The sequence below is a fragment of the Neofelis nebulosa genome, chromosome 7, assembly GCF_028018385.1.
Source record: "Neofelis nebulosa isolate mNeoNeb1 chromosome 7, mNeoNeb1.pri, whole genome shotgun sequence".
NCBI classification, from domain to species: domain Eukaryota; kingdom Metazoa; phylum Chordata; class Mammalia; order Carnivora; family Felidae; genus Neofelis; species Neofelis nebulosa.
Genome location: NC_080788.1, coordinates 137636622 through 137663475, shown reverse-complemented (window position 1 = coordinate 137663475; position 26854 = coordinate 137636622). Strand labels below are relative to the sequence as shown.

The window sequence follows — 26854 nt, the reverse complement described above, 5'->3', positions numbered from 1 at the left end:
TTACATTTTACCCAGCACTTCTATTATTTTAAGTGGGACAGTTTTCAGGTATTTAGGCTGCCAGATTGCCAGAAGGAGAAGTCTACAAAGCCCTTACCCTTCTATGCCTTTTCTTTTGATTAAACAAGGGAGAATGCTCAGCTAGATACTGCTCTTTCTGAAACCATTTCCAATAGTTTCCCATTATCTGTGAAGAAGGTGGGAACACCCTAAGACTGAAGCTTTCTACAAGTAATAGTTATTTTGAGTTTGACCACTGGAGAACAGGAAGTAGAAGGCCACTAAAGCAATCATGGGGTAGGAGAGCATATAATGTATAAGGAATGTTCAAAACTAAGAATATCCTGACTTTAAAAAAGTGGAAGTTCCCCTGTGGTCAATCTCTATAGTGCACAACATAGAAAGTACAAATTCATTATGGTTCTTCCCCTTTAAAAAGTGCATAATTCAAACAAACCAAGCATAAAGAAAATTAAGAAATAAAATAACTTCTTTTCATTGCATGTCTTTTCATTGCATCTGGTACTGTGTCCTACAGATCTACTGTTTTAAGTGACAAAAAAAAAAAAAAAAGAAGTTATTTTTCAGGAAGGATTTGAAAGGAGAAAAAAAAATGCTGATTATTTAGGTAGTTAGAAAACTCCAAGCAGAGTAATAAGTTTATAATCAGAAAGACTAAAGACAAGATTATCATGGAACACTTAACACGGCAGAATGGACACAAGATGGTAAGAAAAAAAGGACAAGAGTGTTTTAAATAGAATGAAAGACTTGATAGAAAATGAAATTTTTAATGAGGAAAATAAAAGGCTTATAGAAGTGGACAACATGAAAAATGGAATATTCTAGATGTTCAGGGGAGAACAACAGAAACAGAGTCCCCACTGAAAAGAAACTTGGAAAATTTGGAAATTGGGTGAGTAACATTGTACACTGTTCTTGAGGGCAGACATGCTCCCAGTTGGCCTTGCTTTTCCTTTAGGACAGCATCTACCAGCTCCAACAAGGCTGCTACAGGCACTGGGCAAGCAGTACTTTTCCACTCCTCAGCAGTGGGCCAGGGGAGAAGAAAGATAATGCAATACAGAAACCATTATGAAGGCAAGATGACAAAAGATGAGATTACAATCTCAGAGGCCAAGAACCCAGAAGTGGAGAGACAAACAAGTGATGAGAATTAAGGAGCTCTCCTCAGGATTTTACAAATTACAAGCTGATATTTTTCTACTTTGGGTATAAAAATGACACGGAGTTATGGCTTGCCCACTAATCATGGGATGGTGAACTTGAAAAGGACCTTAAGAGGTCATTTAGAACCACTATCTCGTTTTACTCAAAATCTCTCTTCTCTTCTAAACCATATGAGCCTCATTTCTCCAAGTTTGTATATTTAAGATACAGTTTATATAGATTTGCATAAAGTGTTTCCTTCCTGTGATATTTATTAGACCTCAGTAGAATTACTCATTTTTAACTATAGTGAAGCAATGAACGGAACAAGCATTGACACCGGTTAGAAAGAATGTTTCTGCCAGTTTTCAGTTTCCCCAGAACAAACGGATACGCAACCTTACCTTTGTGAAAGCTCGGTAACACAAACCACACACCTCCACCAGGTAGGCTAAAGTGAAGACGGCATTCTGAATCACAAAGCTGAGCAGTTTTGAAAATGGTTCCAACAGACTCTGCAATGAGATTGGGGCCAAATAAAACCAATTGCTGATTCTTTCATTAAAAAAAAAAAAAGTATTAAAGTCTTCTGATACTTAAACTAATGGGATCATTCCTTTAGTTAAAATCTGTTGCCAGGTGGCTAGTGGAGTAACACTATTGGTCTAACAAGAACAGAACTGTACATTCAATCAGTGCCTTTAAAGAGCATGATTTAATCATCTTGTTCCTCAAAAAAAAAAAAAAAAAAAAAAAATTCTTACTTTCCCAGGTGGCATCATTTATAAAGCTATTCAACTCCAATTTTGTCCTTATGTCCACCCCCAGCAATCAAGACTTTGTGAGGTTTGTTCTAGGATTTTCCACTGTATTTCTCAGAATCTGTAGGCATCTCTGGGCTCATCCATCCAGCTCCTTTAAAGCCTCTCATCTCAGTTTTAAGTTGCACAAACCATCCAGCAAGTAAGTACAAGGCACTATTCACTCAGATAATGCTCATCATTAACCAGCTTCCTGCCTATGTGCATCAGGAAGGAACAGTTTTGGTTTCTCCATCTGAATCCCACCCCTAACGGGTCAGTTTTAGATCCATATGCTCTCTGAAGTCATTTAGAAACACTTTTTTTTTTGAGCACCTACTAAGTATCAGGCAGAGTTGGATGCTTTTATATGTTTTTCCCATTCAAATTTCTTACGACAATCCTGGAGAGACGGTATGTTATAATAGTGACACAGGCCTTAGAATCCCACACAGCTGTTCTCAAACTCTGGCTCTCTGTGACCTGGAATAAGTGATTTAACCTCTCTAGACTTAGTTCTCCTCTCTGTAAAACAAGGATAACAATGGTCTCCACCTCATTAGCGTTGCTGCGAGAAATCAGGAGATAACCCAGGTAAAGCACCTGGCAACAGTGAGTCCTCCATTGCTGTTAGAACTCTGGAGCTTTGGTGCCCCTATTTTCCTCTGAGACTTAAGCAGGCAAGCAGCTCGCCTAAGGCCATACAGCTATTGAATGGAATTCAAATCCAAATTCCAGGGCAAGTTTCCCAAGGCAGAACCACTCTTTAGGGGAGACAGAATTTTAATTGGACTCCAAAAGACTTCATGTGATTTCCACTACTCCTCAACCTCCATAGTCCTAATTGTCTGGATTATAAAAGTAAACACACTCAATGCACAAACGCAGGATCTGCAGGAATGTACATACGAGGAAATAAAAGTCCATAATCCCACCACCTCGAGATAACATTTTTACATACTTCCTTCTTTGCTGCATTCCAATTCACTTGGCTAAAATCTTACACACATCCCATCCTACATTTTGTTAATTGCATTTTGTTAATAATATATAAGAAGTTTGCAGTGCTATTTCTTTATAATCATCCATTTTAATGGCACAAAAGCCACATTTTATTATAAATAACATCCCACTACATACGTTTTTATGTGAAGTTTACATTTTCATTTTCTTCTTTAGAAGAGATTCCCAGAAAAGGAATGATTAAATCAAAAGATATGAGAATGTTTGTGATCTTTTTTCTTTATTGATACAAAAATGAATTTGTTACATGCTAGTTGCTGCTGAGGATAAGAATTATGTCCTTTGTTTATATTCCCCACAGAAACCCATATAGAAAATCTTAAAGGAACCTCTTGAAACAGTACTGTTGATTCAATTATTATTTGCTCTGTTTAATGTTGCCTTGAAATACTGATGATGGATGAATAAGGTCAGGAATGTATCTCCAGTTGATATATACTGCATCTTTACTCATCAAAAAAGGAAACCTGAATTCAAACCTATACAGAGACTTGTTCTTTTATCCAGCAATCACATAGTGATGGGGCAATATGGTACAACAGAAAAATTAAGGAGGCTGGAATCAAAGGGTCTAGGTTCAAGTCTCAAACTTTCCACTAACCAGCTATGTAATCTTGGCCAACACAATTTATCTCTCTGAGCCTGTTTCCTTATCTATAAATGAGCAGATGAGATCAAGTGATCTCTTTGTAACTTTCCTGCACAAAGTATTAGTTTATAAAAACACAGTCAAGGTATGAATTTACAGGGGGTGGGCTTCTTGGTATATTAACTAGTAGTTACAAGCCATTGCAATACAAACTATTGCACCATTGTGTATAATGGAATACAAGCAGGAATACAAAGGTGAATGAGACACAGTGCTGGACTTCGTGAAGCTCACAGTCTCACTGGGGAAACGTTTGTACCATGTAAGTGCTAATATAGAAAGCTCTATAGAGTACTGTGGGATCTGATACAGGAGGAAGTTGCTACGGAGAGTTCATATCCATTTTTTGAAATTTAAATGGGATTCAGATTATCATCTTGAAGAATGAGAAGGAGTTCGACGCACCAGCAAAAGTATAAAGCATTTCAGGCAGAGGAAATGGCCTAAGCAAAGGCAAGGAAGTATGAAATTAAATAAGATTATAAATGTAAAGCAGTTAGCATAATGCCTGCCATATGGTAAGTGTTCAACAAAGAGTGCTTGTTGTTTTGATGATAATGATGATGATTCCGAAAGTAAACAGGAGGCATGGGGGATGGTACAAGTAGCCCAAGCTGAAATTAGGAAGGTAGGCTGGCAAATTAATGAAATACCTTCTTGTATGCCACATTAAGGAATCTGGATATTATCCGAAAAGAAATGAGACGTGATCAAAGACTTTTAAGCACGGAACCAAGGCATCAAGATCTGTGTTTAGAAGGATCACCTAGATCATAATATGAAGGGCAGCCTGGTGGCCCTGGCCCAGGATTAAGAGGACTAATAGCAAAAAATGATATTGTGATGTATTAGAACTCTTCATACTAGAAACTGTCAAGGTGTGTGAAAGTGAAACATTCAGTATGCAGTAACCGTTTCTCCAGTATTCCTCTATGCCTGTCTTTTTAGGTTAAAAAAATAACTAAATAACCAATGGGTTGTTTTTCTGAAACATACAATACATACCCTTGTGGCATTGGTAGAGGGTATCTTCAAGAGGCAAATCATAATTCTCAAACTGGAATCTAAAGAACACTGTGAACAAATATGAAAACAATAAAAGTCAGTACCCTTCTTAATGTATCTTTTACTTCATGTATTTTTTATAAGCATTTATTTTAGGGGGAAAAATCTCAAATACAGCTGCCTCCTTACAGTTTTCTATGCCATATATTCGTGCTGAAAAGAATCCTCAGGTTTTAAAAAAAACATAATTAAGCCATTAATTAAGCCATGTTAAACAACTAAATAATTAAACACAGCTCCTAAACTACTTCTCAAAGATATATTCTTAAAATTAAATCAGATAGTTGGATAAAGAATTGAATGGATGGATGGATGGATGGATGGATGGATGGATGGATGGATGGATATATGAATGGATGGATGGGTGGATGGATGGGTGGATGGATGGGTGGATGGATGGGTGGACAGACTGACAGAGAGGTGGATAGGTAGGTATTAAATGTGTCCAACTCTAAAGAGGTACACTAATTTGTGAAATTTTCCCATGTTGGGAAAAAAACTACTCAAATCTATTTAAAATCATTAGGCTTATTAATCCAAAGAACCAGTTTCATCCGCCCTTTCTCTGTTGCTAAAGGATATGACAAAAACCTGGGAAAAAGCAGCAAAATTTCTACAAGAAAAAAATCATGCCTCGAAAATCTATTAGAGTTGCATTTTGGCAAGATTCCATAATCAAAATATACTTTTAAAATTGATTTTACTGGTATGGGGAGGAAGGGGAGAAATGTTACAACAAAAATAAATCTTATTTAACACAGTAAGCCTATCACAATGGTAGGCTATAGTTAAATCCCTGCAGCTGTGTAGAATACTAGCCTTTTAAGATAGTACAAATTAAGCCAGTGGTTCCCCAAGAATAACCCCTGGACCAGCAGCACTTCTAATTACCCGGAAGCTAAAAACCCGGATTTGTCAGAATACAAATCCTCAGGTTGTACTCCCAGTGAATCAGAAACTCTTAGAACAATGCCCAGGAATCTGATTTTAGCCAGTCCTGCAGGAGCACTGGTGCACTCCGAAGTCTGAGATCCACATCTCTACACTGATGAGAACTACAGAAGGTTTTTCGACAGTTTAAGATTTTCCGAAGGTATTAAAAACAAAGCAGAAGATGACCAGAGACAGTGCCTGGATCTGATCTACCAGGGCAAGTTTTTGCTTTAATTCTGGAAGTGTTTTACAGGTACCTTCTAAGGGAATTAGTGGTCTATTTAATCTGCTTAACACCCATCGGAGTTCATGTGACATTTACACTACTTTAAACCAGGGGCTGAAAACTGGCTGTTCATTAGCTCCCCATGGTGTTTTAAAAACCAGGAAATATCATCTTCAAAAACATGGGAAGACCAATGATACAAAGACTTAATTCCCACATGACAATTGGCTGGTGTATCGCAGCGTATGGACTCATTAGAAGGGACTGGTTCTTTCCTGTTCTCAAGGGTCCCAGTTCTCTGTATAACCGTATCCCATTCTACTCATTAACCTTATAGTCAGGGTCCCTATGGGCCAGGCTGATTGTCACAAATGAGGCTTACCAGTTGTTTACTGCTGGCAATACTTCCAATTGGTCAGTGATCAAGTTAAATATTTTGATGATCGTATCAACCTACAGGCATGTGAATTTGCCATGCCTGACTCACCCCTTCTCTTCAAGTGTGTGGCTTTATGCAATGAACAGCCCTGAATGGCTCTTGGTCCTAGGGAGGCTCCATGTGGCCGTGTTAAAATGCATCACTTAATCTTCTACATGTGTATATACAGTATCTATATACCACATGGTTTCAAAGTACAGTACTAACCCTCTTTGCTTGGATTTACTCAGCTACTCTATATTTGTGAGCAGATAGGATCATAGGATGTGAGAGATAGTAAAGATTTCAGAATATCCACTTGTCACAGTAACTTCCAACTCAAAGAAAACAGCACACACCAAGCTAAGGGTCCCTGAATTATCCTTACAGACCCTGTTTTGGGGTCACATATTCCAAATCTGCCAATTTGGAAAAAGGCATTATCAGGGGTGGTCCATCTTTTTTTTTTTTTTTAAGTTTATTTATTTATTTTTGAGAAAGAGGGAGAGAGAGAGAGGGAGAGAGAGGTGAAAGGGCAGAGAGAGAGGGAAAGAGAATCCCAGGCAGGCTCTGCACTGTCAGTGTGGAGCCCATGACCTGAGCCGAAACCAAGTGTCAAACACTTAACTGACTGAGCTACCCAGGTGCCCCGGGGGGTGGTTCATCTTTAAAAAACATTTTATATACATGTAATACTCATTTGAGAAACGGTGCTACCAACATGTAACTTCACTTGTCAGATCAACAAGTGATTGATTTTATTGTGAGTTAAATATTTCTGTGATCTGCATAAAGCTCAAAAAGCTCATGGAGCAAATGAGGTTCAAAGACATAGAAATGACCACTACCAGCCACCTCCTTTCTCCCTACTACAGAGACTAGATGCCTTCAATTCGCCCCTGCTGTAGAAGGACTCTAGGAGACTATTAGTGGAGAGGGCACTGGGTCAGGAGTCAAGAGTCTTGAGTTCTAATCCTCACATAGCCACCACCTCTCTGATTTTGCAGTCCCCTATCTGGAAAATGGGGGGCATTGGAAAGGGATGGTTCTTATGGGTCTCTTCCAGCTTTAACAGTATAGAGTTCTGCTTCTGCATTTAATGGACTCATGTCAAAAATGCTCCTTAGGTCACGAGATTCACAGCTAGGTAATTGTGTGTGTATTCTTGGAAAGTGGTATGGTGGCCACAGGGAGGGGGCAATGGTGGTAGTGGTAAGGCAGCCAAACAGAAACATAATTATCACCTTGGCCTTGCAAGTAAGTACTTTACTCACAAACACGTAAACAATCACTTCCCTTTAGTTTTCGGAAATTTAGCTTTACATGGTATGTCTACTCTCCTTTTAGACAAAACTATGTACTTACTGACTTACGCATTTATTGAAAAAAAATTTCTAGATAAACACCATCTACTACTATCTTCCTGATTTTTAAAAATCAACTGGAAACATGAAATCACTATGTCAAAATGCCTAACACATTTTGCTTTTTAAGTTTGTAACACTTGGAGACAACAAGCTACAGAATGCTCTACACTCTGTGGCTAACAGAGATTCCTTACAGCCCTTTATGAAACATCAAATCTCTGTAAGCAGATGGTCTGCAAACTGTAAGATCACAATTGCAGATGAAATCCTGGACTCAGCTTACCTTCAGAGGCAAAACACAAGGCAGCTTGGCAAAAAACGTCTGAAACTGGTTGCTGATTGTGGTCCAGAGGCTGCTAGGAGAATCCATGGGCAAAGCTTCCATGAAGGTAGCAATGTTTTCCAAACAGCGTATCATAGCACCCCCTGCTGGTAAATTCTTTTTGTTATTTAGACCCTAAAAACACAAAAGCATAGGCAATCAACTGCTGAAACAGCTTGGGGATTCATAGAGCTATTTGTCGAAGATCAGCTTTAAAAATCACACATTCACGGATTAAACATGTGTTGTGTGCCTACTATACAGGCTGTTCAGTGTAATTGGCAGGAGGTGAACAGAGAAGAATCAAAAAATTCGGACAAACGGGAAAAACTGTGACTTTTAATTCAGTGGGAGACGGTGAAATGTGAGTAAGAAATAAGAAACACGTTTTAAGGATCTGCAGTTGGTGTGGTTAGGTGCTAAGAAGACACAATGAACGATGCTTGCTGGAAACTCCACTGGCCAAAGCCTGAGAGTAATGACTACAGAAGCAGCGAAGTTTATAGGGCCATTGGCCAACCCTGCAAGCTAACTGAGAACGCTACAAAGCAGAGGACTCGACATGTGAACCCAAGCGTCCGGATATGAACCGGCAATGGAGCTGAGAACTGAGGTTGTCTCATGACTGAGCACAGAAGCAGGACCTGAATCCCAAACCTCACGCTAAATAAGCAGAATCCAAGTCTTGCAATACAGTGCACACGGCTCCACCCACTGCGCATTTGGAAAGCCTGAAAGCTCAGTGCAGGTGAGCGCTTAACAGCTGCCATCCGGCCCTCAGTTGAGGGTGCCCAAGGAGCTTTAAATAAACAGTCAATCCACACACAACAGCAACGTCCAATTGGCACTCTTCCATGCGTTGGCAATTCTTATTTTTAATTAATTTTAAACATTTAAAGAATTTAAGATTAATTGGACATGTGTTAATACTTAGTTTAAATTTAATTTTTCAGTTAAATGACAGGCCTTCTTCCTCAGCTGCGATTTCGGCAGGGGCTTAGACAGTCATCAAAGCAAACCTACCTCCAAGAGCTGACTGAGAGCAGCGAGAGAGCTCAGCTCATTGAAGTCCATGAGAGACGTGGCTAAGGTCCGTAAGAAAGTCCCATCTGGAAAGTCAACAGTCAGATTTAGAAGCATTGGGGTTTCAGCGAGTAGCCACGTTTGTGGTGTTTGGATTCCCTGTGGAGGAATTACCTTTGATAGTGCTCTGGAACAGCTGTGGGAAGATGCCGTTGGGGGCCAGCTGATGGAAGATGCAGCGTAGGAACTGCTTGGCCACCCCCGCTGCGTTGCCGGGAACCATCATGCTGGGGGGTGAATGGGGAGAGAAAAGACAAGGACCCATGGGGCAACCAGCGTGAGCTTGGGTATTTCTGTATTTGTTTATTTTTTTTAATGTTTATTTTTGAGAGAGAGAAAGAGAGAGCATGAGTGGGGGAGAGGCAGAGAGAGTAGGGGACAAAGGATCCCAAAGTGGGCTTTGTGCTGACTACAGAGAGCCTGAGGCGGGGGATCCGGCTCACAAACAGTGAGATCATGACCTGAGCTGAAGTCTGATGCTCAACCCACGGAGCCACCCAGGCGCCCCTCTGTACTGGCTTATTTAGAGTTCAGGCATTTACACACCAGTCCTCTTATGGAATATCCCACTGTCTTTTTCATCAGTGAGATGAAATACTGCAGTTGCACGGAATCCCTGTTAATAAGAAGCTTCTAGAAAGAGAGAACCAGGAAATGTCAGAGGGGTGCCAGACTAATTCTTCCAGCCACCCCAGAGTACAGATGAAGGTTCTGAGGCCCAGAGAGAAAATGTGACCCACGAAGGCTACACATCCAGAAAATGGCAGAGTCAGGATGAAAACCGGGATGAGATTATCAGCAAGATCCTCCCACGAAGGGTCATTAGCTAAAGAGAGCTGATCTGAGGGAAAATGCAGGGAGGGAGAGATGTTCATACCTAATGGGAGACAGGACAATTTTTCTTGGGGTGCCTTGAGCTGGTACTTACAGAAAGGAGAGGGCTTTGATCTGTGCAGTCGATCCCCACCCTCCACATCACTTATGCCCATGAAAACAGGGAGCCAAGAGGTGATATGTGGCCCCAGAGACCAAAGGATCAGGAAGGATGTTCCCAGAGGTGATTAGACAGTGAGTTACCAAAGGAAGAAAGAAGAAAAAAATCAAAGAGCCCAAATAGGTCGGTGGTAAAAAGTCCCTTTTACTAAGCTGTTATTATGCTACCCAGAAATGCTGATTCAAACTCACAGGTCAAAAACATTCTTCATTCAGAAATGACATCAAACTCACACAAACTCTTTCAAAAATTAGGGAAGGAGGGAACCCTTCCCACCTTATTTTATGAGGCTGGCATAGCCCTAAAACTAACATCCGATAAAGTCTTTACAAAACTAAACTATACTAAACTAAACTAAACTAAACTAAACTAAACTAAACTAAACTAAACCAACAGTCTTCATGGACATTGAATCCAACTATAAACAGGATGATGGTCCATGACCAAACAGAGTTTATCCCAAGAATGTAAGAAGGACTTAATATTCAAAATCCAATCAATGGAATTCAATATATTAAAGAATAAAAGGCTCAGTAGGTTACACATCTGACTCTTGATTTCAGCTCAGGTCATGATCCCAGGGTCATGAGATTGAGTCCTGTGCCAGGCTCTGTAGTAGGCATGGAGACTCCATAGGATTCTCTCTCTCCCTGTCTCTCTGTCCTTCCCCTGCTTGCACATATGTGCTCTCTATAAACAAACAAACAAATAAATAAATGAGTTACCATCTCACACCAGTCAGAATGGCTAAAATCAACAACTCAGTTAACAACAGATGTTGGTGAGGTGGTGGAGAAAGGGGAACCCTGTTACACTATTGGCAGGAATGCAAACTGGTGCAGTCACTCTGGAAAACAGTGTGGAGTTTCCTCAAAAAATTAAAAATAGAACTACCCTATGACACAACAATTGGACTTTTAGGAATATATCCAGAGGATATAAAAATGCTGATTCGAAGGGACACATGCATCCCAGTGTTTATAGCAGCGCTATCAACAACAGCCAAATTATGGAAAGAGCCCAAATGTCCATCAACTGATGGATGGATCAAGAGAACACACACACACACACACACACACACACACACACACACACACACACACACACAGGAATACTATTCAGCAATGAAAAAGAATGAAATCTTGCCATTTGCAACAACACGGATGGAACTGAAAGGTTATGCTAAGCAAAATAAGCCAGTCAGAGAAAGACAGATATGATTTCGCTCATATGTAGAATCTGGGAAACTTAACAGATAAACATAGGAGAAGGGAAGGAAAAATAAGATGAAAACATAGAGGGAGGCAAACCATAAGACACTCTTAAATACAGAGAACAAACTGAGGATTGATGAGGGTAGGGGGTTTGGGGGGTGGGTTAAATGGGTGATGGGCATTAAGGAGGGCACTTGTTGTGATGAGCACTGGGTATTATATGTAAGTGATGAATCACCGGGTTCTACTCCTGAAGCCAAGACTATACTGTATGTTAACCAACTTGAGAATGAATGAATGAATGAATGAAATAAGATATAATTGAAAAAAATAAATAAATAAAAATAAAGAATAAAGGGCAAAAGCCATACAGTTATTTCAACAGATACAGAAAATGCATCTGACAAATTTAACATCCATCCATGATAAAAACTCTCAGCAAATTAGAAATAAAAGCAAACATCATCAGTCTGGTGAAGAGCATTTATGAACACCTACAGCAAGCATAATTAATGGTGAGATACCAAAGGTTTTTCTGGTAGAGCAGGAACAAGGCAAGGAAACTCACTAACATCTTTATTATTATTACTGGAGATCCTAATCATTACAATAGGACAATAAGAAAATAAAAGGCATGAAAATCAGAGAGAAGTGAAATTGTCACTATTTGCAGACCTGACTTTTTTTTATATACAAATGCTTTTAGATTCTATGAAATCTTAAAAAGCAATGACTACAACTAGTAAGTGAACCCAGATTATTACATTACAATGTTAACATAAAAATTCAATTGCATATTTATACACCAGCAGCAAAAAAGTTGGAAAATTTTAAAAAATTCCATTTATGTTGGCTTTAAAACACTCAAAAATTCTTGGGAATAAATTTAACAAAAGATGTGCAAAACCTCTACGCTGAAAACCACCAAACACTGCTGAGACAAACAAAAAAGACTGAATAAAATGAGAATATACACCATATTCATGAATTGAAAGAATCAGTATTTTTGTGCAGTTATCCCCAAATTGATTTATAGTTTCAGGACAATCCCCACAGGCTTTTCTCCCCCAAATTGAGAAGCTTACTCTAAAATGCATATGGAAATTTGATAAATTTATAACATCCAAATCAATCTTCTTGAAAAAAATGAGCCAAGTTGGAAGATTCATACTATCAGACTTCAAGACCTATCGTATAGCTATAGTAATCAAGACAGTTTGATGCCAGCTTAAGAGTCAACATACAGATAAACGGAACAGGATAGAGTCTGGAAGTAGATCAACCCTAATGTGGCTGTTTGATTTCAACCAACACCAAAGTGATCCAGTGGGGAAAGAGAAAGTCATTTCTTTTAATGATGCTAAAATATTTAGGTTTCTACATGGATAAAAAGGAACTTCAACCCCTACCCTCACACCATACATAAAAATTAATCTGAGGGGCGCTTGGGTGGCTCAGTCGGTTAAACGTCTGACTTCGGCTCAGGTCATGATCTCACGGTTCATGAGTTCGAGCCCTACGTCGGGCTCTGTGCTGACAGCTTGGAGCCTGGAGCCTGCTTTGGATTCTATCTCCTTCCCTCTCTGCCCCTCCCCCACTTGTGCTCTGTCTCTCTCTGTCTCTCAAAAATAAATAAATGTTTAAAAAAAATTTTAATTACTTTGAGACTGATCATATAAATGCTAAATATAAATGCTTACACCATAAAACTTTTAAAGGAAAATACTGGAGAATATCTTCTTGATTTGAGGACAGGCAAAGACAACAGGAAGAAATAGTCATAAATTGTTTAAAAATTTTAACACAGTAGTCTTCACCTGAATTAAAAACATCTCACCAAAAAATATATTAACAAAAGGAACAAGTAAGCACCAGAGTGGGTGAAAATATTCTCAGGGCATATTTAATAAAGGACTGGTATTTAGGATATATAAAAAGGTCCTACAACTCAACCCAGTTGAACATGTACAAAAGATTCCAACAGACACTTCACAAAAGAAGACTTACAGAGGGTCTTGAAGAGCACTTGATAATATACTCAACAGCATTAGTCACCAGAGAAATGCAAATTTAAAGTATAATAAGATACCCACCAGAATGGTTAAGATTAAAAAGACTAACACCACCAAATTTTGGTAAGGATGTCAAACAACCAGAAGTCTCATACAATCCTGGTGGGAATACCAAAATGGCACAACCACTTTAAAGACACGATCTGCTAGTATCTTATAAAATAAAACATACACCCATCCAGGAACCCCACAATTCCATTCCTGGGTATTTATCTAAGAGAAATAAAAACATTTGTTTCCAAAGAGACTTGTATAATGGCCACAACAGCTTTATTTATAATAGCCCCAAACTGGAAACAATGCAAATGTCCATCAACAGGAGAATAAATAAATAAAGTATGGGATAGTACTTAGCTGTAAAAAAAAGAAACAAACTACTGATACAGGCAACAACATGGATGAATCTCAAAAACGTTATGCTAAGTAAAAAAGCTCAGACACAAAGAAGCACAAGCTGTATGATTCCATTTATATAAAGCTCTATGGTGGAAAAAAAAAGTAAGGCTAGTATTTGCTTATGTGGGTGGGAATTGGGAAGATGCATGAGGGGACTTTCTGGGGGTGATGGTAATGTTCTATATCTTGACAGAGATTTAGGTTATGCAGGGGTATGTATTTGTCAAAAATCAGTGAAATGTACACGTAAGATATGCATATTCTCTAGTAGGTAAATTTTGCATCAAAGGAAAAAAATCTTAATTTTTTTTTAACGTTTATTTATTTTTGAGACAGGGAGAGACAGAGCATGAACGGGGAGGGTCAGAGAGAGAGGGAGACACAGAATCTGAAACAGGCTCCAGGCTCTGAGCTGTCAGCACAGAGCCTGACGCGGGGCTTGAACCCACAAACCATGAGAGCATGACCTGAGTTGAAGTCGATTGCTTAACTGATTGAGCCACCCAGGTGCCCCTAAGGAAAAAAATCTTAAAGTCAAACTTCAGTCAGTGATAACTTTGCTGAAGGATATATGGGGGAAGTATGCTAATATCTGAAATTGACTTTGAAATGCATCCAAAAATAAAATGGATTGATGATGGGTGGGTAGAAGGAGAGAGGGATGGTTGGATATATGATAAAGTGGGTAAAATGTTCATTGTAGAATCTAGGTGACAGGTATATATGAGTGTTCACTATTAAGTTCTTCCAACTTTGCAGTATATTTAAGTTTTTACAAGAAAATGTTAGGGGGGAAAAGTTTTAAAAAATCTATAAAGGAGCATAAAAAAGAGGAGCAAATATTCCTAAAACCAAGAGTTACAGAAGTACAGTAACAACAGCACCGTCTTATGGTTGTAGGGGTCGGTACAGTTATGCTAACACATATCCTCTTTCACTGGGACCTCACAGCACATACCCCTGTGACCTAACAAGGCCATGCACTGGTATCCCTCTTTTATAGATGAGAAAACTAAAGCAGAGAGATTAAGTGTGTCCAGAGTCACACACAGTACCCACTCTTGCTCTCCTCTGGTTCTTCCTCCCCACTGCAGCCAAAGTAGCCTTTCACACACACATCCCCTGCTGCATAAAAATCTTTCAGCAGCTTCCCACTGCGGCTAGTAGGAAGCCCAAGATATTTAATATGGTTTATAAGCCCGTATACACTGGCAAGCCAATCTCAGCAAGAGCTCACATGTCTGTGCTCTAGCCACACTGGACTTTCTGTGACTCTCCCTACACAATCTGTTCTTCACCACCTTCAGACCTGTGCACATGCTTTTTCCATAGCGATTTGCATGGTTAAACGCAACTCATTTCTTTCACATCTTAGTTTATTTTTTTTAATATAAAATTTATTGCCAATTGGTTTCCATACAACACCCAGTGCTCCTCCCAACAGGTGCCCTCCTCAATGCCCATCCCCCACCCCCCATCAACCCTCAGTTTATTCTGGAGTCTCTTATGGTTTGGCTCTCTCCCTCTCTAACTTTTTTTTTTCCCCTTCTCCTCCCCCACGGTCTTCTGTTAAGTTTCTCAGGATCCACACAAGAGTGAACACAAATGGTATCTGTCTTTCTCTGTATGACTTATTTCACTTAGCATTACACTCTCCAGTTCTATCCACATTGCTACAAAGGGCCATATTTCATTCTTTCTCATTGCCACGTAGTATTCCATTGTGTATATAAGCCACAATTTCTTTATCCATTCACCAGTTGATGGACATTTAGGCTCTTTCCATAATTTGGCTATTGTTGAAAGTGCCACTATAAACATTGGGGTACAAGTGCCCCTATGCATCAGTACTCCTGGATCCCTTGGGTGAATTGCTAGCAGTGCTATTGCTGGGTCATAGGGTAGATCTATTTTTAATTTTTTGAGGAACCTCCACACTGTTTTCCAGAGTGGCTGCACCAGTTTGCATTCCCACCAACAGTGCGAGAAGGTTCCCGTGTCTCCACATCCTCACCAGCGTCTATAGTCTCCTGATTTGTTCATTTTAACCACTCTGACTGGCGTGAGGTGGTATCTCAGTGTGGTTTTGATTTGTATTTCCCTGATGAGGAGTGACATTGAGCATCTTTTCATGCGCCTGTTGGCCATCTGGATGTCTTCTTTAGAGAAGTGTCTACTCATGTTTTCTGCCCATCTCTTTACTGGATTATTTGTTTTTTGGGTGTGGAGTTTGGTGAGTTCTTTATAGATTTTGGATACTAGCCCTTTGTCTGATATGTCATTTGCAAATATCTTTTCCCATTCCGTTCATTGCCTTTTAGTTTTGTTGATCAAATATTGTTAAAATGTCGTGCAGAAGATCAATTCAAGTTACGTCTGAAGGGAGTTCTCTGTGCCTCTTGGATTTCAATGCCTTTTTCCTTCCCCAGTTCAGGGAAGTTCTCAGCTATTATTTCTTCAAATACCCCTTCAGCACCTTTCCCTCTCTCTTCCTCCTCTGGGATACCAATTATGCGTATATTATTTCTTTTTAGTGTATCACTTAGTTCTCTAATTTTCCCCTCATACTCCTGGATTTTTTTATCTCTCTTTCTCTCAGCTTCCTCTTTTTCCATAACTTTATCTTCTAGTTCACCTATTCTCTCCTCTGCCTCTTCAATCCGAGCCGTCGTCGTTTCCATTTTGTTTTGCATTTCGTTTAAAGCGTTTTTCAGCTCCTCCTGACTGTTCCTTAGTCCCTTGATCTCTGTAGCAAGAGATTCTCTGCTGTCCTCTATACTGTTTTCAAGCCCAGCGATTAATTTTATGACTATTATTCTAAATTCACTTTCTGTTATATTATTTAAATCCTTTTTGATCAGTTAATTGGCTGTTGTTATTTCCTGGAGATTCTTCTGAGGGGAATTCTTCTGTTTGGTCATTTTGGATAGTCCCTGGAGTGGTGCGGGCCTGCAGGGCACTTCCCCTGTGCTGTGGTGTATAACTGGAGTTGGTGGGCGGGGCCGCAGTCAGCCCTGATGTCTGCCCCCAGCCCACCGCTGGGGCCACAGTCAGACTGGTGTGTGCCTTCTCTTCCCCTTTCCTAGGGGCGGGATTCACTGTGGGGTGGCGTGGCCCGTCTGGGCTACTTGCACACTGCCAGGCTTGTGGTGCTGGGGATCTGGCGTATTAGCTGGGATGGGTAGGCAAGGTGCACGGGGGCAGGAGGGGCAGGCTTAGCTCGCTTCTCCTTAGGTGATCCACTTCAGGAGGGGCCCTGTGGCAGCGGGAGGGAGTCAGACCCGCTGCCAGAGGGGTGGCTCCGCAGAAGCACCGCGTTGGGTATTTGCGCGGAGCGAGCAAGTTCCCTGGCAGGAACTGGTTCCCTTTGGGGTTTTGGCTGGGGGATGGGCGGGGGAGATGGCGCTGGTGAGCGCCTTTGTTCCCCGCCAGACTGAGCTCTGTCGTCTGGGGGCTCAGCAGCTCTCCCTCCCTTTGTCCTCCAGCCTTCCCGCTTTCCGAGCAGAGCTGTTAACTTTTGACCTCCCAGACGCTAAGTCGCGCTTGCTGTCGGAACACAGTCCGTCCGGCCCCTCCGCTTTTGCCAGCCAGACTCGGGGGCTCTGCTTGGCCGGCAGGCTGCCCTCCGCCCCGGCTCCCTCCCGCCAGTCCGTGCAGCACGCACCACCTCTCATCCTTCCTACCCTCTTCCGTGGGCCTCTCCTCTGCACTTGGCTCTGGAGAATCCGTCCTGCTAGTCTTCTGGCGGTTTTCTGGGTTCTTTAGGCAGGTGTAGGTGGAATCTACGTGATCAGCAGGACGCGCGGTGAGCCCAGTGTCCTCTTACGCCGCCATCTTTGTTAAAATGTCAATACTACCCAAAGCAATCTACACATTCAATGCAATCCAAATCAAAATTGCACCAGCATTCTTCTCGAAGCTAGAACAAGCAATCCTAAAATTTGTATGGAACCACAAAAGACCCTGAACAGCCAAAGTAATATTGCAGAAGACCAAAGCAGGAGGCATCACAATCCCAGACTTTAGCCTCTACTACAAAACTGTAACCATCAAGACAGCATGGTATTGGCACAAAAACAGACACAGACCAATGGAATAGACTCTAGAATTGGACCCACAAAAAGTATGGCCAACTAATCTTTGACAAAGCAGGAAAGAATATCCAATGGAAAAAAGACAGTCTCTTTAGCAAATGGTGCTGGGAGAACTGGGCAGCAACATGCAGAAGAATGAAACTAGACCACTTTCTTACACCATTCAGAAAAATAAACTCAAAATGGATAAAGGACCTGAATGTGAGATAGGAAACCATCAAAACCCTGGAGGAGAAAGCAGGAAAAGACCTCTCTGACCTCAGCCGTAGCAATCTCTTACTCGACACATCCCCAAAGGCAAGGGAATTAAAAGCAAAAATGAACTATTGGGACCTCATGAAGATAAAAAGCTTCTGCACTGCAAAGGAAACAATCAGATCTTAGTTTAAACATCGCTCCTTAAGGGAAGCCTGTCTCTCCTCCCTTCCTCCCATTACCTAGACTACCTCAGCTCTGCCTCATATACACCCACCCATCTCCCATCTCAGTAAACGGCACAGACATCTACCCAACTGTTTGGACCAGAACCTAGGAGTCATTCTTGCCTTCTCTCTTTCTCTCACACCCAACATCCAGTCTATCAGTGAATTCTGTTGGCTTGACTTGAAGAACATTTCCTGAATATATCCTTAATGGGACCTCTTCTCACTTTATTAGTTTGCACCTGCACCACTGAAATGGGCTCCACACTGGCTCCTCTGTTTCCACCCCTGACCCGCTTTCCTGCATGACCTATTTTCTTTTCTTTTCTTTTTTTTTTAAACGTTTATTTATTTTTGAGACAGAGAGAGACAGAGCATGAACACGGGAGGGGCAGAGAGAGAGGGAGACACAGAATCTGAAACAGGCTCCAGGCTCTGAGCTGTCAGCCCAGAGCCTGACGCGGGGCTCGAACTCACGGACCGTGAGATCATGACCTGAGCCGAAGTCGCTCAACCGACCAAGCCACCCAGGCGCCCCATGCATGACCTATTTTCAACACAGAAGCTGGAGTGATCTTTTCAAAACACAAGTTAAGTCATGTCGCGCCTGCGCCCCGCCTCCCCCCCCCCCTCCCTGTTTCTCCCAGTTAAAGTCCTAACTCCTTACAATGACCTCCTAGGTCCTACCCAGCCAGCCTCACCGTCACCTCGTCCATCTCCTCTCCTACCCCTTCTCCCCACTCACTCTGATCCAGCCTGCCTTAGTCTTGTTCCCCAAATATCCTGGGCACTTTCCTGACTTACACTTTTGCATTTGCTGTTTCCTCTGTCTGGAACATTCTATAAGTTGCCACCTGGATCACTCTCCCCCTTTTTCAGGTTTTGTTTGAATACCACTTCCTTAAAGAGGCTGTTCTTGACTGTTACTACATCCAAAATACCACCTCTGGTTGTTCTCTATCTCCTAGACTTAACTGATTATTTTTCATAGCATTTAACACTGAATGATACTAAGTTACATGATCAGTTTTCTTGTTTGTTAATTTGCTTATTGTCTGCCTCCTCAACTGGAGCAGAAGTTCCAGGAGAACCAGGCTTCGCTGTTTAGTTAACTGGTGCCCTCAGTTTCTAGTGGTCACTCCATAAGTATTTACTGAATAACTGAATGTTATATGGTCTCCCTATACTTTTTGTTCATAGCACTAAGCACTGTTTACAATCATACATCTGCACAAATATTTTCTTCTTGTTCACCTCCCAGGCAGACTGTAGGCCCCACAAGGAAAGGAATCATGTCACTTTTGCCCCGAGTTGAAACCTAAGTACCTGGCACAGTGCCTGCTACAGAGTGGACCTAAAATAAGTACTGTTGACTAAAATGAGTGCATGCATGAAAAAGTAAATAAATAATAAAATTAAATGGGTGAATGCATGAGTGGGTGAATGAACGAATGAATGAATAAAGGCATGCACAGAAAATGAATGAATGCTCTCTGGGGCTGCAGTGAACCTAACAATATTCCCTCTGTGGTACACCCTCTGGTGTTTTAGAAACAGGATGAACATGCACAGGGGACAAAAAGAACGTGAGATTTGGGCTCACTTTGGCACCTTACCTTTCTGCTTGATTGGAAAAAGTAGTGCTGGATGCCAATCTAGGAAAAGCAAACAGAGTTACATGAATATCTTAATTTTTCATGACGAAATGTATGAGTACTGCAGTAGGACCCACTGTGGCCCCAGTTCAGATGGGGAGACAAGAAAAACTGTTGGCAATTCCCCTGCTTATGGACAGAGCCACGTGGTGGTCAGTCTCCCGGGTTCAGCTTAGCCCAGTTCCTGAGACCTGCTTTCTGCACCAAATCAGATGTTTCCACGGAGATGCACAGAGTTAAATTTGGTTTAATGTATCACCCGGCCAATCTACAAATTGGCCTTTACAGCCAGGTTAGACAGATAATCAGGACAGCATTTGACCCAGTCTGTCTCTTTACATATTAACTCAAAATTCATTTCTTTGTGTTCCACCTCTGAAACGTAACCACAAACTAACCACAAACTATAAAAGCCTCTCTAAGAGAGTAAAACAGGCAATAGGGGTCTCTGTCAACTAATCTGTCATTAATCAACTAAATGACATATTGAGAAGAGAAATGTACTAAGTAATCAATATGTAACGTAATTTTTTGTCATTATATGGTTCATACACATGGAGATCTTCTATATGCATAGTAAGAAAGAGAATGTCTAAGCCCACTAAATTGGTGGGTTTAGAAAAACGTGTCTTCATCAGTAAGACATTGAAGAAACAAATGAGGAGATGCTAAAGAGTTGATGTATTTAAGACCACAAGAGAGCGCCCAGGCAAGAATGCATCTGGAGAGGAGGGTCTAGCAACCACTAACACAAGACACCGCTCCCCGTTGCTTTGCTTAATGACACTACAACGAATCAATAAGTGCTGGCAAATGAAATAAACAGTCATTAAGGGTGCAGCAAATGCAATCTTGATGGCGATATCTAAAAAAGGGGGGGTGGGTAAATTTTAAGGGGGAGCTAAGTAGAGAGCCAGCTACAGAATCACAGACAGCCTTGGGTGATAAATGCTGAGCTTACATACTCTTAGAACACCCTGGGAATAGTTCCTGTGGGACTAACACAAGTAAACTAAGTGTTCGTAAATCCACATTACCTCATCTGGAATTAAGGCATGCAAGGAAGCCCTGAATCAGGTGACGACTGAATCCATTTCCTGGTAGGTTTGGAGATCAGGCTTAGGTTGCTAAGGACTGTGGCAGCTGCTTTAAGTGCTCCTCCCCCCTACCCTGTCTCCTGCTAGTCTACCCAAAGGAGGTAGAGATTTAAATATATGTATATGCAAGCAGGTAAAAATATATCTGCTACTGTTTTTCCTTCACTTACCTTCAAAGCTCACATCTTTACATCCAGCAGCTGGCAATGCTTGAACATGGTTTATTCTCATTTATGTTAAACAAAAATGAAATAAAACCCCTCTATATATCAATTACAACTTAGACCAGCTATTTCAAGGAGATGATAACAGATCAGACCAATAACGCTATCTGACCTACATCTGAAAAGTACTGATGGGGGGCGCCTGGGTGGCGCAGTCGGTTAAGCGTCCGACTTCAGCCAGGTCACGATCTCGCGGTCCGTGAGTTCGAGCCCCGCGTCAGGCTCTGGGCTGATGGCTCGGAGCCTGGAGCCTGTTTCCGATTCTGTGTCTCCCTCTCTCTCTGCCCCTCCCCCGTTCATGCTCTGTCTCTCTCTGTCCCAAAAATAAATAAAAAACGTTTAAAAAAAAAAAAAAAAAGTACTGATGGTAAGAACCATGACCTTGCATAAATAAAAACTCTCAATTCCACAGCTGGTATATTTGTTCCATAATTGCTATGATTAGGTTAAAATCAAGGACGTAAATGAGATTAACTCATCTTTTCTTATCTATCTATCACCCACTGTTCATCACTGCACACTGGCTATTTCTAGGTATCAGAGGCACAATAGTTTTACCATCTCCTAAGGATATACACTTCCTAAGGACACTACGGAAAAATCTGGGGAAGGAATGTTAAGGGTTGAGGGGTTTTTTAATGCTTTCCTGTTTGTCTTTCATTTGAAATCAGCATTTCTTCTTAAAAAGAAAAAAAAGACCAACTTTTAGCTCCATTACAATTTATGTTCGTTCCCTGCCTCGAATACCAGGAATTGGCAGAATCCTGGTTTTTCCCTACCTCCTCCATAGAGACCTTCCCTAAGAAATTCTTTCCAGCCTGAACTTCTATAGCACTTACTACGTGCACCACTCGTTACAGCTCTTAATCACATCCTATCTTGTATGGCTCCTCAGTTATTCCGTACATCACTGAGCTCTTCAACAACTAAGCCATAAAGGGCTTCAGGGCAAGGGCTGGGTCTAATGCCCACAGCCTGAAGCACCTGACTTTGTGCCAACACACACCAGAAACTTAATACATTCGTGCAGAATTTAATCCGGTCCTCTCCGATAAGCTGTGCATGCTAGGACTACAATTTGTCACTGAATGTGAACTTCACTTATATCCATGAAGCACGTCACTTTTCTTCAAAAGTCCTATCCACTAAGTGGAGTTTTCTTAACATGAACATTCTCAAAGTAGATTAAGTTTAATCTCCCTTCAGTGGGGCTTTCAGCCCAAAATATGTGCATCCTTCCCTTTTCTGAGTCAGAAGTGTGAAACTACACTCCCAACTTCCCCTCATGTGACAATGCTCCAAGATTTCAAAGTGCCTTGAGAACTCATCTTAAAATAGGTAAAGAAAGATAATAATATCTAAATCTTACAAATAATAATATCTAAAGAATATCTAATAAGAATATCTCAAACTTGTAAACTGTTTAACCATGAACTGTGCACAATTCTGAGTACTATTCTGCACACCAGCCTATGCAGTCATTGAGGGCAACAAATATTAGACTTTTCTTAGTGCAGTTTCCTCTCGCTTTATTCTGACACAGTGACATTGTGACTCATGACCAACACAGCTAGGGCATTCAATCAAAAGTTTGGTCCATTCAGTTTTTAAAATTAGTCTGCATTGATCCCACAAATATCAAACACCTATAAGGTTACTGAATGTTTTGCTTCTGAACTGATCGTTTTTATTTCAAGCTGTAGACTGAATAAGGCCCCTTCCCCCACTGAAAACACAAGTGATGTTCACCTTCCCACAGACTGCATTATATCCAGCAACAACGGGGCTGCCAAGTCGGGGCTTAGGTGAATGAATGTGGAAAGGACCACAATGGCCAGCCCAAGGGTTTCCTCATCATATTCTTCAAGAATGGCCCCACAGTCATGGCATCTGCAAAGAAAACAGAGGAACGCTGTCCACGAAGGCCGGCAATGTTTCCAAGACATAACAAAGTATATACAGCCATTTCTGGTGAGTCTTGGAGAAGTCCCCAAAGTCCCCGAAAGTCTGCTATTTAATGCGGTCCCACTCTCATAATCAATAGTAGACTCCAATGCCACCCTCACCGTAGACACAGAAACAGCACACATGGAAATCAGGAAGGTTCTTTAAATCGCTGAAAAGATTCAACTCACAAGCATCTGGCCCACAGTGAGTGCCAATCAGAATAACAGTTTGGAGCTTCTGGTTGAGGAATTCCGTGCATGTAAAGTTATTGCTAGAGATAGTCAGTAACTAGATATTTTTTTCATTTGTTGAAAAGAAAAATGCCTTAGGCACAAATGGAAGCTTTCCTAAGCTGCCAGCCTGAAAAATGTCCCATTTGTGGAGGCAAGATAGGGGGGTTAAGCCAAGAGAACACTCTAGAAAACCTGGGGAGTCTGGATCATAGTCTCTTCTCTACCACTCACTTAGATCAGCCTTACGAGCTCCCCACGCCTACTCAGTGTAGTGTGTCAAAACACAATGGCCCCTGCTCCTATGTGCCTTCCAACTTATTGCTCTTTGTAGTGTCTAATGTAGGTTCAATTTAGTTCATCTCAACCAAAGCCACAGCCCTTCTATTCAGCCGCAGCTAGTCAGCTTTACAAAGTGAAGGGGAAAGCCCCCTGGGAAGAGCGAGTGAACTAGAGCACAATCACTGGCACAAACTTATTTAGGAACTTCCTAAATGCAAACTATATATATATGAAGTCCCTGGAGGCGCCTGGGTGGCTCAGTCAGTTAAGCGTCCAACTTCGGCTCAGGTCATGATCCCACGGTTTGTGAGTTCGAGCCCCGCGTCGGGCTCTGTGCTGACAGCTCAGAGCCTGGGGCCTGCTTCAGATTCTGTATCTCCTTCTCTCTCTGCCCCTCCTCCACCCACGCTCTGTCTCACTCTGTCTCTCAAAAATAAATAAATGTAAAAAAAAAAAAAAATTAAATCATGAAGTCCCTGGCAAACGGACCTTTTTAAAAATGGAGGATTCACATTTGGAACTGAGAAAGAAGAGAAACGGAGTGCACACAAAGATTGGGACATGGAGGAGTACACAAATGGGGACATTGTACCGAAGGAGGAGCCAAGAAGAGCCCTCCTCTCGCAGCGAGGTGCTCCCCACGTGGACATTCCAAGGCAGCTCTTCACGGTGGACACCTTCACTTCTTCAGTAATGACCGCTGGCTGTGGCCAGCTGCACGGATCTTCACGCCGGCCCCTGACAACACACACTCTTCCTCCCTTTATCCCAACCTACCCGACATGCCACCAAACTTGGAATCCTGCAAGTCTTATTCTTTACCATACTCACTGAACAGGCACCTGTGTTCCAGGCAAGGTATAGGGAGCTTAGAGTATAAAATACAGAAGAAAGAGTCCCAGGCCCCTAAGGGACTCCTACTCAATTAAAGAACCCATGTGTATAAGCAACTAAATAATCAAAATACAATGTGGTAAGCAGTAGACTAGAGAGATGTAGTAAATACTATGGAGATTAGGACAATGGTATGATGAATTCTGCCTTGTGCAGTCAGGGACACTTTGCCTTTAGCTGGGTCCTGAGGCATGAATAGTTGTTCACCAGGCACAGAAAGTCCAGAGAGAAGGGCACCTATGTAATCACAGACAGGAGAACACATCAGGCATGCTCTGGAGAAGGGGAGGGGGCTGGGGAAAGAGCTCCCGGTGAGGAGTGGTAAGGCCGTACCTTCACAATCTAAAGGGCCTTTATTATGATCAAAGGCATTTGCACTTTATCCCAGAAGAGATCTGGGGATATTGAAGGCCGACAAACTGAGAGGTGACCTTACTAGTTTGGGATTCAGAGAAAGGATGCTGCTGGCAGGATGGGAATCAGAATCAAGTCTCCAACTGAGTCCGATCCTAACAATCTGAACCTTCTAATTATCAGTAAGTGGATATTATTTGCATTTTTGTCCAGACTGAAAAGGAACGTGCCCTGGCAGAAACACATGCTGTCCGTGCAATGAGACTACGTTTCTGAAACAAGTGCATATGAACACTTGTGGCCATGGCCAGTTGAAGAACACGTTATGACGTAAAGCACTGCATGACTCCTCTGGTGCTTTCTCACAACCATGGTGAGCGAACTATCAGACTCTGTAAACATGGGGAGCGGAAGGACTGTGTGAGCTTACTTGTCTGTCATCACCGTCGGCTGCTCGTCCGTGAATTCTTCGGGTGCCGGCACAAACATACTGACGATGCTGGGCGCTGACAGCAGGCTGGATTTTGTGGCACCTGGGTGAGCAGCAATGAGACACCTGGTGAATAAAGGTCTGTTTCTGGGGGCCGGGAAAAGCCCCATCCTCCTCTTAGAAATCTTCCCAAGATCACATGGGATGTGACATGATCAGCAACATTGCATTGTGGTAAACTCTCAAAGGTAAAATGAATCCAAGAAAGACTGCGATTTGTTTCTGTTTGTAGGATCTCAAGAGCCAGACTCCTAGCTCTCCCTTTGCCTTCTGACTTGGAGGACATCAGAAAGAGCTCAGGTGTACCAACAGGGGACGAAGACAAAAGTGGAAAAAGGGGGAAATCTATTCAAGGGCACCCTCAAATGAGTTACAGCCCTTATTTTCTAGGCATAAAGGGAAGATGTCCTTATGATCCTACATTTCCCGAATTACAAATGTGTACCAACCCTAAAATGCTGCCAATTTGAGAAGAGAATAAGATCCCAGAACTCTACTTAAGTAAGGGGAGGTGTTTGAGCTATCAGATATCAGAACAGCTTTCTACTTTGGAAATTAGTATCATAAGCCCTGAAGCAAAAGACTTCATTTTTCAAACTGAAATATTTATGAGTGAAATATCAAGTGTTTTGAAGGAATCATCCAGTGACTTCAGCTAATAAATACCGGAGTTTAAAACTTTGGGTTTTGATGCCTTCAAAGAAATCTAAGGCAGGAATCTTGGCAACATGCTCTAGTGATAAGTACATCTAAAGAGCCAGCTGACCATTCTCTATTAAGGAAACCACCAGGGCTGGACTGATTCTCCAGGAACAGTGGAAATGAGGCACTCCAAGAAGAATCTCAAAGGAACAATCCAGGATAACGTCACGTTCTGCAGACTGATAACTGGGACTCAAGAGTTTTTCAGACAGCAAAGAATGCAGAAAATCTCAAGGGTCATTAAAGAATCTATTTCTCTTCTTTCCCGTCCGTAAGATGGCGGATGCAAAAGCTGAGAAGCCAGATACTAAGAAGAAGAAACCTGAAGCAAGGAGGCTGATGCTGGTGGCAAGGTTAAGAAGGGCTAGGTGGCAAGACTAAAACGCCAAAGAAGGGGAAGCCCTGTCCTAGTCAGAGGAGTTGGAAGATATTCCTGATCAGCTATGTATTCCAGAAATACCACATACAAAAGGAAGTATTCAGCAACTAAGTCTAGGGTTGAAAAGAAAAAGAATGAGAAGGCTCTTGCTGTTGTTACAAAACCAGTCACTGGTGACAAGAAGAGCGGTACCCGAGTGGTTAAACTTCACAAAATGCCTAGGTATTATCCTACTGAAAATGTGCCTCAAAAGCTGTCGAGCCACAGCAAAACCTCTTTCAGTCAGTACATGAGGAAACTGTGAGCTAGAATCACTCCTGTGACCTTCTTGATCATCCTCAGTGGACACCAC

General features: G+C 41.7%; 1 protein-coding gene across 22 annotated transcripts in view; it reads right to left on the bottom strand.

The window, feature by feature from the left end:
* UNC79 (unc-79 homolog, NALCN channel complex subunit) overlaps positions 1–26854 on the bottom strand; it is a 270421-nt gene that overhangs the window by 48531 nt on the left and 195036 nt on the right. For all 22 annotated transcript variants that reach the window (XM_058740150.1, XM_058740151.1, XM_058740144.1 and 19 more), the window contains 8 exons: positions 25362–25464; positions 22974–23114; positions 19865–19903; positions 9171–9283; positions 8997–9082; positions 7935–8108; positions 4648–4716; positions 1575–1685 (listed from right to left, as the gene is read on the bottom strand). In XM_058740150.1, the coding sequence (XP_058596133.1) occupies positions 1575–1685; positions 4648–4716; positions 7935–8108; positions 8997–9082; positions 9171–9283; positions 19865–19903; positions 22974–23114; positions 25362–25464 (836 nt within the window). The remainder of the gene's footprint in view (positions 1–1574; positions 1686–4647; positions 4717–7934; positions 8109–8996; positions 9083–9170; positions 9284–19864; positions 19904–22973; positions 23115–25361; positions 25465–26854) is intronic.